A 14,807-nucleotide genomic window follows, 5' to 3' on the forward strand; every position below is an offset into this window, starting at 1 on the left:
CCCTCCCTCCCTCCTTCCTTCCTTCCTTCCTTCCTTCTAGCCCTGGCTGGCATGGTACTAGCTTTGTAAACCACTAGCTCAAACTCAGAGGTCTGCCTTCCTCTGCCTCTCAAGTGCTGGAACTTAAGGCATGCACCACCACACCCGGTACTTTTTTCTTTTTCTTTTTCTGAGACAGGATTTATCTGTTTAGTCCTGGCTGTCCTGGAACGGAACTCGATTTGTAGACCGGGCTGACCTCAAACTAACAGAGATCCACCTGCCTCTGCCTCCTGCTGGGATTAAAAGTGTATGCCACCAGGCCTGGCCCTTTTATTTTAATTTACATTTTTTATTGCCACATTTTGTGTGCACACACGTGTGCATGTGCACCTGTACATTTGTACAAGGTCTGAGGACAACTGGTAGAAGTCAGTTCTCTCCTTTCACTCTGAGAGTCCTGGGGATCAAACTCAGGTCATCAGACTTGTTGGTCAGCAAGTGCTTTAACCCGCTGAACCATCTTGCCTGTCCTCAGTTTTTGCAGCACCCACATGGTGGCTCACAACCATCCTTCACTCCAGTCCCAGGGATCCAATGCCCTCCTCTCCTCTCACTTCAGGGGACACCAGGCATACATTGGTGTACACACACACACACAAAATAAAAATAAATAAATCTAAATTTTTAAAATTAAGAATCTATTTCTATTTTTAATTATGTGCATGTGTCTGCGGGAGTGTGCAGGTGAGTGCAGGTGCTCACTGAGGTCAGATGCACGGGGTCCTAAGGGGCTGTAGCTATAGCTACAGGCAGTTGTGAATCACCTGATTTGGGTGCTGGGAACTGAACCTGGGTCTTCTGCAAGAGTACATCTCTCCAGCCCAAATTAAAAATTTTAAAAGATATTCTATTAATCTATTAAATTTATTTGTGTAGCCTAGATAAGCAATTGAATGGTATAATAGAGTTATAGGAATGTTTGATTAACCGGTAAGATTTTCAAATTAATTTATAAATTCCAAGAATATTCTGAACATCAAAATGTGACCTTAACTATTTTACTTTCTGCTTTTTGTTTTGTGGGGGGTGGAGGGGTGGGTGCATGTGTGTTCAATATGTGCGCAGAGGCCACAGGAAGAAGAGCCCCAATTTCCACCTTTCTGTTTTATAGCTAGAACATCATGTTTCTTTCTGTTTTCTTTCCTCTTTTTTTGTTTTGTTTTTTGAGACAGGGTTTCTCTGAGTAGCCCTTGCTGTCCTTGCTCTGTAGACCAGGCTGTCTCTGCTTCATCATGCTCTATCATTGCTTGGCAGCACTGACTTTTTTGTCTGGGATCTAAACTCAGGCCCTTGTGCTCTTACCACTGAACATCCCTACCCCCACTTCACTTTTTTTTTCTTTTTTTACTTTTATTTGTGTTTATTTTATGCTAAATGATCCCTGTGCAGTAAGATTTTGTTTCCTCAGTTTCTTCTGGGATATCTCTTCTTGTTTAGCTGCTTCTTCTTCTGGCTTGGGAAACAGTTTGTTCTTATTCCATGAGAATCATTTTAATGTTGAGGGAAGCTCACATGAATTAACCCAACCTTGAACTCTAGGAGGGCACCTGCACGCCTTAGTGCTCCATGGCTGTGGGAGGGCACCTGCGCGCCTTAGTGCTCCAAGGCTGTGGGAGGGCACCGGCTGTGGGAGGGCACCGGCGCGCCTTAGTGCTCCATTCACCTGCTGTTCAGGGACTGGAAGCCTGAGCTTCAGCACTGCTCCATATTTTTAAGCACGTGCAGCAAAATTCAGCAACGGTTTTAGGGGTGCCAGCCCCACTGTTTGTCTTGGGAATATCTATGGACTCCATCGTTATACTGCTGGGACGGCACAATTTAGAGTGACATCCGTCAGATACCTGGTGGCTTTTTAGATATGCATACCCTTGATGGCATGGGCAATTACACAGATGTGCTTAAAGTAAACGTGAAGATTTGAACTCCTTGATTTACTTCATTTTGTAGGGTTTTCGGGGTCAGGAGAGTAGTTAATCATTTCCACAGGTCACAGACCACTTAAAGGAAGAGCCATTTGACTTTCCAAAAAAGATCTATGCTGAGCCAGCACAGTGGCTCACACCTGCAATCCCAACACAGGCAGAGGCAGGAGGAGCAAGAGTTCAAGGTTATCCATCACTAGATAGTAAGTTCAAGGCAAGCCTGGTTCCTAGCAGGTAGGAACTTACAGGCCACCCAGGGCCGTGTAAGAAGACGCTAATTAAATATATAAACATCAGGCAGGAGAGATGGCTCAGCGGTTAAGAGCACTGGCTGCTCTTCCAGAGGTCCTGAGTTCAATTCCCAGCACCCACATGGCAGCTCACAACTGTCTGTAACTCTGACTCTCACATCAATGAACATAAAATAATAATTAAATATATAAACAAATAAATAGAAAATAACACACACTTTCTTAGGAAGTACACTCTGTGGAAACTACCAATAGAATCTACTTTTCCCATGAAGCTGAGCCACAGAGCAGCAAAGGTGACGCATAGCCTAAAGCCCACACTCACTGTTACCTGGATCTTTTGCGGTCCTTGTCCCTCCTGTGTCCATCCTTGTCTCTGTCCCGCTCCTTCTTAATCCGATCCCGTTCTTTATCTCGCTCTCGTTCTTTGTGTCGTCGTTCTCTGGAAGACAAAACATTTAAGAAATCACTTGCTACTTCTAGAATTTCTTCCTTCATTGAGGTCCTGAGAAGGTTCCCATGCTTTTTCCTCAAAGTAGTGTTTAATAAACTGGAAAATGTATTTCTCAGGGAAATTCTAGTAAGATCTGTGTGTGTGGTGTGTATGGAGGTGTAGATACATGTACCCTTGTGTACACGTGTGCAGGCTGGAGCTGGCATCAAATGTCTTCTACCACACTCCATTTTATTTGTGTCACCTGTGTGTTTATGTGTGCATGGCGTATGTGTGCACGGCGTATGTGTGCACGGCATATGTGTGCATGGCGTATGTGTACATGGCGTATGTGTGCATGGCGTATGTGTGCACGGCGTATGTGTGCACGGCGTATGTGTGCACGGCGTATGTGTGCACGGCGTATGTGTGCATGGCGTATGTGTGCATGGCGTATGTGTGCATGGCGTATGTGTGCACGGCGTATGTGTGCACGGCGTATGTGTGCACGGCGTATGTGTGCACGGTGAATGCATAGAGGTGTGCAGGTGCAAACGCCCAGGCATGTGCATGTAGGACATCAGATGTCTTCCTCCTCAGCTTTCAGCCTTATACAAGGTCCCTCTGATGACTATACTTGGTTGTCAACCTGACTACATCTGGAACTAAAACTCAAAAATGATGGGTGCACCTGTGAGGGAGTTTTGCTTAATTTGAAGTAGGAAGATCTACTTCTAATCCAAATCTTTGAGGTAGTAAGATCTAATCTGGGCCACGCCTTCTGCTGGAAGTCTATATAAGGACAAGGAAGAAGAAAGGTTTTGCTCTTTGTCTGCTTCCCTTGCCTTGCTAACAAGTCCATTCCTTCACTGGTGTTAGAGCCTACTTCTTCAGGATTCCAGTGTCTACTCAAGACCAGCTGAGATATACACCCTTGTGGACTGAGAACTACTGGATTCTCGGACTTTCCATTCACAGCCAGCCATTGTTGGATTAGCTGAACCACAATCTAGTAACCCCCTTTTTCTATACATAAGGAGGTATACTCTAAGTTCTGTCACTCCAGAGAACCCTGACTACTAGTTTCACTGGACTGGAACCCTGTTATTTTGGCTAGGCTGACTGACCAGTGAGCTGTTGGCATCTGCCTGTCCCAGAGATTACAGGCACCCCTAGCTTCTTATTTCGGTGATGGGGATTTGAACTCAGGCCCTGATGCTTACACTGAGTCATCTCCACAGTCCTTCTACTTTAAAAAGAAAAAAGTTACTTTATTTATGTGTTTTCCTGCATGGATGTTCATGTGCCACATGTGTGCCTGTTGCCCAAGGAGGCCAGAAGAGGATATCAGATCCCCTTGTACCAGAGTTACAGACAGTTGTGAGCCATCATGTGGGTGTTAGAAGTAGAACCTGGGTCCTCTGGAAAAATAGCCAGTGCCCTTAGCCACTGAGCCATTTCCCTCATCTTTTTTTTTTCTTCCTTTTTTCTTTTCTTAAAAAACCAGGATCCCTCCCTGAACCTGGAGCTTACCGATTGGCTAGGCTGGCAGGCCAAGTAGGCCAGCCCCTGCTACAGTAGGCATTACAGGCGCATGCTCCCACACGTGGCCTCTCACATGTGTACTCAGGATCCCAACCCAGGTCCTCATGCTTGCATAGCAAGCACTTTACCCAGACCTTGGCCCGCACCTGCACAGCGCACAGTTCCTCATCCTGAAGGATCTCCCAGAGCTACTTAGTGCAAGCGCATCAGGAACTGTGAGAACAGCTGAGCCATCTTCCTTACCACCTGGATCTTCACCTTATAAGCTCACTTTTAACCTTGAGGAACTAGTCACTATGCTGGGTGTCTGGGGCAGAGGAACACCCTACGTTTTGGTCCATCTGGACTACACATTGACACCACACTTCAGAAAACCAAAGGGAAAAGGAAAGAGAAAGCTGAGAGAACTTGCAGGTCCACCTGGGACAAGGGTAAGCTAGTATAGGAAAAGCGGTTGATTAACGCTGGAGGCATCAATGCTCTCCCTCTTCTTGTGTGAAAACATACAAAGTCACTTTACCTCTCTGCAGACTTGGAGCGGGACCGAGAGCGAGAACGGCTACCTCCTCGCCGCCTATCCCGTGACCGATGCCGCTTTCTATCTTTAGATGGGGAGGACTTCCGGTCCCGGTCTCTATCTCGCTCTCTATCAGGAGTCCGTGATCGCTTCCTTTCCTCCTTGGGTGATACGTCTCGGTCCTTTTTGTCAACCAGTTCTCCTGCCATCTGTGTGGGAAACACAAGTACTTACTACGCACAGTTCAGTAATCTCAAAACATTAGTATACCTACTTCAAAGATGAGAAAACTGAGGCATAGGTACATATACTAATTGCTTGAGGTATCACAAATTCTAGATAGCAAAGACCTAGTAGTCTGACTTGAAAAGCCCATTCTTATGCTGGGAGGGGTGGCACACGCCTTTAATACCAGCACTCAGGAGGCAGAGGCAGGAGAATCTCTGTGAGTTTGAGGCCAGCCTGGTCTACAGAGTGAATTCCAGCACAGCCAGGACAACAGAGAGAAACCTTGTCTTGAAAAACAAACAAAAAAAGCCCACTCTTATTCATTACACTATATTGTCTCCTTGTGATTTCTTTTTATATATTCACTTATTCGCTTGTGGAGACAGGGTCTCACTTTATAGCGCAGGCTGGCCTTTAACCCACGGTGATCTTCCTGTCTCAGTTTCCCAAGTGCTAGGATTCGAGGTCACACACCTGGGTGCATATTCACTTCTAAATATATACAATGAGGATACCATTGTTTTGTAACTAAACTACGAAGAATTATTATTAAAAAGATGTGTTAGAAGTCAACTGTGTTAGCTTATACCTGTAATCCCAACACTTTGAAAGCTGATGCAGGAGGAATAACCACAAATTCAAGACCAGCCTGGGTTAAGTAGTGAGTTCTAAGACAGCCTGGGCTACTGTCTGGGGTATGTGTGTGAAGAGGAAGAGTTAGTAAACACTTATTTCTATTTCTAGGTGTCTATCAGATATACTAGCCCACCAAGATCAGAAATTTTCTTGGGCTAGCAAGATAGCTGGGAACAGGGGTAGGGGCAGTGGGGGTCTGGGATGGGGTTGCCTGCTGTCACATCTCCAAGCCTGCTGACCTGAGTTTGATCCCTGGAACCCACATGGTAGAAAGAACCAACCCGTAGCAAGTTGTCCTCTGACCTCCACACATACTCTATGGCATGTACATCCCCCTTTTCAATCCTCCCCTGCACCTATCTTTTACACACACACAAAATAAAATAAATGTGAAGTGTCAAAGATTTTTAAATAAAGTAAAATAATGATACCTGCTGTCAACCTCTGACCCATGCCCACACCTGCACACACTGAAGGAAGAGGAGGAGGGAGCAGCAGCAGCAGCAGCTCTAGTGACCAATGGGAAATGTGGTGAAGGGTGCACAGGAACTCTAAGAACATTTTTCCCAACTTCCTAGGAAACTGGAATTATTTCAGTATAGAACATTAAGTAACAAAAAGTGTCCTAACTAGAAGTCATAGAAGTGTTGCCTGAGACAGGTGGATCTCTGTGAGTTCCAGGTCAGCCTTGTCTACAAGAGCTAGTTCCAGGACTATGTGTAGCTAGGACTGTTAGACAGAGAAACCCTGTCTCGAGAAACAAAAACAAAACAAACAAACAAACAAAAAAAGCCAGGCAGTGGTGGCACACACCTTTAATCCTAGCACTCAGGGAGACAGAGGCAGGTGGATTTCAGTAAGTTCGAGGTCAGCCTGGCCTACAGAGCGAGTTCCAGGACAGCAAAAGCTATACAGAGAAACCCCGTCTTTTGTTTTGTTTTTGTTGTTTTCGAGACAGGATTTCTCTGTGGCTTTGGAGCTGCTGCCGGCCATTCTCTTCTCAGACCCTCACAGCCTGGGGGCTGTCTGTCTACCCTCCTCCTAGTACCCCCCACCTGGGATACGCAGCGCTGCACAGCACAGCACAGCACACTGCACGGTTCTCGACTAGAAAACTAATTCAGCTAGGAGTTAAAGAGGCATGCAAGTCTGAAACTGCCTCGATTCCATCATCATCCCTATGACGTGGGCACGTTATCTTAGGAGTTTATTTTATTCCCGAATGACTCAGCTGGAGTATCAGTGTCCTAAGCATTTTGTTAGAATCCTCCTTCCCCAGCCAGGAACTGCCATATGCTTAGGAAGGGAAATGTTAAGGATGAGAAACCAAAATGAACAAACAGCACTTTCTAAAGGTGAAGACAACCTATTTTTATCTCATAATTGACTAAAAAACGATGGATATCCAAATCAGTACATCATACATTTCCCAGTATGTCTCTCTCCTACTTACAGCCCTAAGAAAACAACCTATATAGAGAGTTCTTTTCTCTATAAAGCATCCTGGCCCTTGTTCATTCTTTTTTTGGTTGATTTTGTTGTTGTTGCTGTTTTTGTTTTAGGACAGGGCCTTTCTATGTAGTCCTGGCTTGGAATTCACTATGTAGATGAGGATGGCCTCTAATTCACAGAGAACTACCTGCTTTTAATCCCAAATGCTGGGATTAAAAGTGCACTCCACCATGCCTGTCCTCATTTTTCAGCAAGTATGTACTGAGCACCCACTAGTGTCAGAAGCTGCTCTGGGTCCTGGAGAGGAGACAGTAAACAGTCTCTGAGTTCATACAGTGGAGCACATTATTTCAAATACTCAGAATGAACACAAAAAAGATAACAAAACAAGGTAATATGAGATAGAGATATGAACAAGAGAATGCTCAGGGAAGAATTCTTAGCATGACATTCACAACGAGATTGATGATAAAAGAAACAGCCATGGAGAGATCAGGAAAAATAACCTACAGACAGCACAAGGCAAGGGGGAACAACAGCTTAACATGCCTGACACTTTCAAGAGACTGCAGCTAAGTGGGTACTGACCCAAAGGGAAGCTAATTCCAGATGAGGTCAGTGTGAGGTCCACAAGATGGCTCAGGAGGTGCCTGCTGCCAAGCCTGACCATCTGAGTTTGATCCCTGGGATCTACAGGACAGAACAAGAACTGATTTCCACATGCTCTGGCCTAGACATGTGGCACTGTGGCACACACTCCTCCTACACCACACAATAAAATAAATACAGAAATGATTTTTCAAAAGATAAGATGGGGCTGGAGAGATGACTCAATGGTTAAAAGCACTGGTTGCTCTATCAGAGGTCCTGGGTTTGGTCCCCAGAATTCACATGGTGGCTCACAACCACCTGTAACTCTAGGCAAAACCCGTTTTGACCTCCTCAGGTACCAGGAACTCAAGTGGTACACAGATATAGATGAACACAAAGCACCCATACATATATAAAAAATGAGATCGGTGAGTGGAAGTCAAATCATGAAACCGCTGAAAACCAGGGCAAAGGCACTGGATTTCAATAACTTAAAACCAATGGGAACACTCAGATGGCTTTAAACAGAGTATAATTCCTCAAGTGACTTAGTATGCTGCTGCAATACAGTGAATCCACAGATTCAACCAACCGTGAGTCAAAATTATTCCAGAAAATTCTACACTGAACTTGCAGAGGCTTGCTCTAGGGATGTAAACAGAGATGGACATACTTTGGAAGCAGAGCTGACAAGACTTACTGATAAAGAGAAAGAAGGAAAAGAGGAGACACAGACAGTGCTTGGGGCTGGGGAAATAGCTCAGCCGGTAGAAGTGTTTGCTGTCATGTTTAAATTCCCAATCTCCACGTTAAAGCTAGGCATGGTTAAACATGCCTGTAACCCCAGGACTACCAGAAGGTGGAGGCAGGACGTCATTCCAGGTTCAATGGAAGACCCTGTCTCAAGGGAATGAGGGAATGGAGAAGGACACCCAGTGTCCTTCCCTGCCACCATTGCCCCAACACATATGCACTCACCACTCACACACACAACACACACACACAATTAACACAAACAACTTCTTCTGCAAACTCTGCTTGATGATAAAATAAATATATTACTGTCAAAGTTTGGGGAGGGGTGAGAGAGTGAGAAGACATTTCCTAAATATATGTTTGAGCAACCTACTGTTTTTTGTTGCCTTTAGTGAAGCAACCAGAGAAGACTAGGGAAGGAACAGAACAAAAGAGCTATTTTTGCCAGTTTGTGCGATATCAGTGAAGCAACCACATAGAGATTCTAGAAAGAAGACAGAAGGAGAAACCAGGAACCCAAAAGAGACATGGAAGGACAAAAATACGAGTCACCACTACAGAGACAGCTGCTAGGTCACTGTGTCTTAATGTCATCTAAGCAGGCAGCAGGGTAAAGAAAAAGCAGAAGAGGAGATCCACAGTCCAGCTCTGGCACACTCTAACACTGAAAAGTGCCAAGAAGAAACCGGAAAAAAGCAGCAGAAGCAATGGGGGTAGGGTGTAAAAATGTAACAGTGCAGAAGCCAAACACCAGAGAGAGAGAGAGAGAGAGAGAGAGAGAGAGAGAGAGAGAGAGAGAGAGAGAGAGAGAGAGAAGAGTCAACAAAGATTTGGAGGTATGGGATGATTCACCTCAGCTGTTTCAACGGTGGGAAAGGGGAAGAATACAAACCCGTGAAAGAGAACTGCAACTAACAATAAAAAGCGGAATAAACTGTTAGGGGCCAGGGCAAAGGCACCTTTATCTCAATGGGAACACTAGAAGAGCTTAAACGGGAGGTTACAGCCAAAGATCACATTAGAGAAGAATTCCTGTGGTGACCTACAAGGAAGTGTGTGTGTGTGTGTGTGTGTGTGTGTGTTTTTAAAGACAGTTTCTCTGTGTAGCCCTGGCTGTCCTGGAACTCACTCTGTAGACCAGGCTGGCCCCGAACCCAAAAGATCCACCTGCCTCTGCCTCCCAAGTACTGGAATTAAAGGCGTGCGCCACCACCACCACTCATCTGAAAATATTGCTTTCCTCTCTCATTCATACACACACACACACACACATCTATATATCTATATCTATATAGGAAATGCTAAGTAGTCCACAACTGTAATCTTAGCACTAAGAAGGCAAAGTCAAGACTCAAAGGCAAGTTCAAAGACAGGACAGACTAAGCTGCATTTTGAGTTCAAGGCCAACTTAAACTACAAGAGACCCTGACTGCAAAACCAAAAATTGGCAATAATGATTACAGAACACCCTGGCTGTGCTTCCCAGGTCTGTTGTGGGGCAAAGACAAATTATTTTCATTTAATTGTTCATCAAAAGCTACTATATGCAAGATTCGGTTCTAGGCTCTATGGAAGTTACAAAATAAAATTCTGAGCACAGGAAGCAGCAGAAGGTATGAGACACGCCAAGATGAAGAACGCTCAGACAAGTAGCAGTTTCTTTCCATTCGTAAAGATGATAGAGAAGGATCCACGGAAGAAGTGGCTCCTGTGCTTTTTAAAGCATGGGAAGAATTTGAAGATGTGTAACTGTGGGTGAGGGTTAAAACTAATTTCCGTCAAAAGCAGTAATACTGGCGATGCCGAAGCGGGAATGCACAGACTGGTTTCTGAAGTACATCAGAGTTCCAGTCTGGCAGAAGTAAGGGAACAAGAATAAAGTCAGACTGAGGTATAGCAAGCGCAATGTCCATGGACCAAAGTCTGGGCTCATAACATCGTCCTGGAGGTGGCCTGTGCCCCAGGCAGCCACCACTGCTCCCGGGGCCCCGCGCCCCTTGACTCCTGCCCGCCTGAGCTTCCCGGGCTCGTGCCTCTTCCCTGAGGCGTTCTTCCCCGTCTGGTCCCAGAAGCGGAGGCCACAGCTATCTCCCCGCTCTCGCCCACTCTCCAAATTCGTGGGAGCCGCCTCCACTGCCCAAGACTCACCACCCCGCGTCTGAACCGCCTAACGCGGCCTCAACGTCGCCAAGCAGTCGCCATCTTTCGCGTTTCCTGATCGCGGAGGAGCGCCCTGGCCGCGCAGGTAGCCGGGAAGGCGAGTTCCTGGGCCTGTACTGCGCGAACAGACAAATGGGCTCCAAAACTACCAATCCCGGAATGCACGGCGCGAGGGCCCGGCGGGACGCAAGATCTTCTGGGTAGTGTGGTTCACCGAAGGTTCGGCTTTTGTGGGAGAAAGTGTTGTCTTCCCACTTGCAAGGTTCTCCGGTGGCTCATTCTCTCTGGAATCTTCTAGTAGACACTGCAGTTAATCTCAGTCATAGCTGGCATCTTACAGCGAGGGGATTTTTACGGCAACAAATAATTTACAACTTTTGAAAAAGTTTTTATAAAAATCGTGAGAGAGATTATTGCCTCCCTTTTAGAGTTGGATGAACTGAATTAGTTTAGTTAACTGGAGCAGCCTGATATTGAGGTAGTACAGTTTTCACGGTACTCCAATCTTAGGAAGGTATTTTAGCAACCTTGAACCCCCAGTAGGGTGAATGCCTCACGCCCCCGTCCAATAAATGAGCTAGCATTCCAAAGGCTTCCCCGGAAGGACTTTCTCCTAAACGCTTACCGTTGACTCAACATTCCAGATGGGATCCTGGTTTCCTCGTTTTCTTGTTCTTTAAGATCTGCCCACTTAGGTTACTTGTTATTGTTGGTTTCTTCCTCCAGGTTCTCCCACATCAGCCCCCCGAATTTTTCTTCTAGTCATATACCCACTTTTTTTCTCTTTAATCCAAACCTCAGCATCAGCATCCAGCAAAACAAAATGAAAATTGTACCTGCTGGGACAGTAGAGAGTAACTGGGGTACGCAGCACTTCCCTTCAGGACGTGTTCCCATCATCAGCTTTGTCTTAAGCCCAGAGTTATTGGTCTAGTCTTTCTCTCTTTTTATTTTTATTTCATGTGCATTGGTGTTTCGCCTGCATGTATGTCTGTGTGGGGGTGTCAGATCCCCTGGAACTGGAATTACAGACAGTTGTGAGCTGCCATGTGGATGCTGGGCATTGAACCTGGGTCCTCTGAAAGAAAAACCAGTTATCTTAGCCACTGAGACATCTATCTCTCCAGTCTCCTGTCTGGTTTTCACTCTATGTAGTCGTTCTGTCTCAAACAGGGTCCCAGAATAGACCCCAGTCCAAAATCTCAGCTTCACAGACAGGGGCTCAGTGTTATTTAAGAGAGTGCTAGAAGCCACCAACGTCGCACCTTCTGTAGCAGGGAGGGCTGTCAGTATGAGAGCTATTCGGCAAAAATGAACACCAGAGGGCGCTGCACTCACAGAATGAAACCTAACTCCCCCCCCCCCCCCCCCCCCCAAAGATAAACCAAAGATGGGAACTTTGAAACCCTTCAGCTATTGACTGTGATTGACAGTCCGCCTAGTGTCCAGCTCTGGCTAGACACTTAGGCTAATGTTACTTGTCTTAGCTGTCCCATCAGTATGAGATGGGCATTCCTAGATTTTATCAATAAGGAGAGTGTGTCCTAGTGCCTATATGTCTTCCAAGCCCACAGACTTAAAATAAAAGGATCTGATTTCTTCAGGTTCATTTGATTTGAGAGTCCCTATCTTTCTCTATTTTCTGAATACTATAATAATAATGATCTATTTATTTTAATTTTATGTGCATGGGTTTGTGGGGTTTTTTTGTTTTGTTTTATTGTTTTTTTTGTGGTTCTTTTGTTTTGTTTTGCTTTGTTTTGTTTTTTACCTGTATCCATATATGTACATCACATGGTACCTGGGGCCTAAGGACATCAAAAGTGGATGTCAGACCCCTGGGACTAGAGTCACAGAGAGGTGTAAGCTGCCATGTGGGTGCTGGGAATCAAACCAGGACTGAGGCTGCAGTATATCTTATGTGCATATCATATAACAATTAATTACATAATGTATTATATATACTATATATATAAACCTGGTTTGATCCCCAGCATCCACATGGCAGCTTACTCTAGAAGAGCAGTCAGTGCTCTTAACTGCTGAGCCATTACTCCAAGAGTAAATTGAGACTCAGAAAGATGAAAAGGCTCGTCCAAGGGCACAGTGACGGTCCCCTGGTCTTTGTACTTCTCTCGACACATGTACGAAAGACACAGGTCTTCGGGACGCTTGCTGACTTTGCTCTTCTAGCTCACTCACAAGCATTTATTCTTATGACTAAGGACATAAAGGCTATTGCCGGCATGTTTGCGCTGGGTGTGTGATGTACGTTCATGTGTAGGGGCACAGGCCTGTCACTTCACAGAGGTCACATGATAACCGGCAGCCTCAGTCCTTGGCTGTCACCTTCTTTCTACCTCCCATCTTACTGTAGGAGCCCTGGGGTTATGGACACACAGTCCACACAGCTTTCTTTGGGCTCAAGGATTTGAACTCAGGTCCTCATGCTGGCAAGGCAAGCACTTTTACCATTGAGCCACTCTCCAACCCCCAAGCTTGTATTTAGTAAGTGTCAAAGCTAGTGTCCTATTTAGCCACATGGGTAATAAAAAGGGCTATGTGTAATATAGTTAACAGCAAGACTTGGTTTAAATGCTAACTCAGTCATTATCAGTATGCTCTTCTGCATGTTATATAGTGTATATCTTATGTGCATGTCATAAGACATGTATAACAATTAATTGTGTGATGTATTAATATATACCATATAATATGCATATTGTATATTATATAGGCTTTTCTATTTCCTCACTTCTAAAACAGAAATAAGAATACTCCTCGTTTTACAGGATGGGCTAGCAAGGGAGTTAAAAGCTCATATTCTGCCAGATATGATGATGCACACCTGTAGTACCAGCACTTGTGAAGTGAAGGTACAAGTATCAAGGGTTCAAGGTCACCTTTAGCAACTTAGTGAGTTCAAGGGTAACATAAGCTACATAAGACCCTGGTGCTGCTGGCACATGCCCTTTATCCTAGCACTGAGGAGGCAGAGGCAGACAGATCTCCCAGTTTAAGGCCAGCCTGATCTATATGAAAGAACAAAAACACAACAAAAGACCCAGTTTCAACTCCTGCCCTCCTTGAAAGAAATAGAGGGAGGGAGGGAGGGAAGGAGGAGGGAAGGAAGGAAGGAAGGAAGGAAGGAAGGAAGGAAGGAAGGAAGGAAGAAGAAATGGTATAGTATGTTGCCAGACACAGTGACAAGTGCCAGCTACTCAGGAGACTGAGGTAAGAGGATCATTTAAGCCCAGAGTGTGAATCCATTCTGGACAATTCAACAAGGTCTGTAGTATAATTAACATAAGCCCAGAGACAGATATTGGGGTTCAATCTGAGGAGCACAGAGGCAAAGCAGCCAACCACTAGTGAGCTCTTACCTCTAAGAAATCCTCAGACTGAAAAAAAAAGAGCGAGCTCCTGACTCATCCTGGCTTATACTCCTCTCTAGTACTGGGATTAAAGGTGTGAGCCACCATCACCTGATCTGTATTGATCTTGTGTAGTCCAGGGTGGCCTTGAACTTGAGATCTGTCTACCTCTGTCTCCAAATCCTGGGATTAGAGGTGTGTGGCACCACTGCCTGACCTCTAGTGGCTAAGTTTTACCTTCTGGTCTTTAGGCAAGCTTTATTTATAAGACATAAATAAGATACCACTGTATTTCCCCTTTTGTCTAAAAATTTTTAAAAAACCATAGTTAATATAAAAATATTTATAATAAGTACAATGACTATATACAATATATATGAGGAAAAATCAACATTTGACAAATTCAGAGAAAAACTCCATATCTATCCTATCTTGGTGAGTCCAAAGTCTTGTACCTAATTTACTTTCTATCATTACTTGCTTTACCACCCAAAACTATCTTTTCATGACTCTCGATTTTATATACTTTACATTTCTTTAATGAAATTCTTTCTCTGAGTGTCATAAACAATGAAAACTGTAACTATAACTATCTAGTCTTCAGCTCCCTCAGAGACCTAAGAAGGAGATAAGATCAACTGAGTATGCAGGAAGTGTGAGCAAGGGACTTCTGAGAACTGTGAGAAATGACAGAAACAGCTGGATACATGGACAGTCGGGCATCCATCTTCAGCCTGCAGGCCTAGAACATCTGACAGATTTCTCTATGAAGCACTGTTTTGAAATGACTGTTTTGCCTTGTCTGGGCAAGGTTTCGCAGGCACTCTCTTTTGTGTCCTGCTAGTCCCATTAATACAACAAACTGTCAGCAGTTGAGGCAAGCACACTTTCTTGCTCAGT

General features: G+C 44.9%; 1 protein-coding gene across 1 annotated transcript in view; it reads right to left on the bottom strand.

The window, feature by feature from the left end:
- Positions 1-10,641, bottom strand: part of Ddx23 (DEAD-box helicase 23) — a 19,727-nt gene extending 9,086 nt beyond the window's left edge. Inside the window, exons 1-3 of the mRNA XM_050130890.1 lie at positions 10,522-10,641; positions 4,714-4,919; positions 2,547-2,657 (exon numbers count right to left, since the gene is read on the bottom strand). Of these exons, the coding sequence (XP_049986847.1) occupies positions 2,547-2,657; positions 4,714-4,919 (317 nt within the window). The 5' untranslated portion in view covers positions 10,522-10,641. The remainder of the gene's footprint in view (positions 1-2,546; positions 2,658-4,713; positions 4,920-10,521) is intronic.
- Between the last annotated feature and the right edge of the window lie 4,166 nt (positions 10,642-14,807).

Source organism: Alexandromys fortis, unplaced genomic scaffold (assembly GCF_014885135.2).
Source record: "Alexandromys fortis isolate MF-2015 unplaced genomic scaffold, M_Fortis_MF-2015_v1.1 scaffold_363, whole genome shotgun sequence".
Classification (NCBI taxonomy): Eukaryota; Metazoa; Chordata; class Mammalia; order Rodentia; family Cricetidae; genus Alexandromys; species Alexandromys fortis.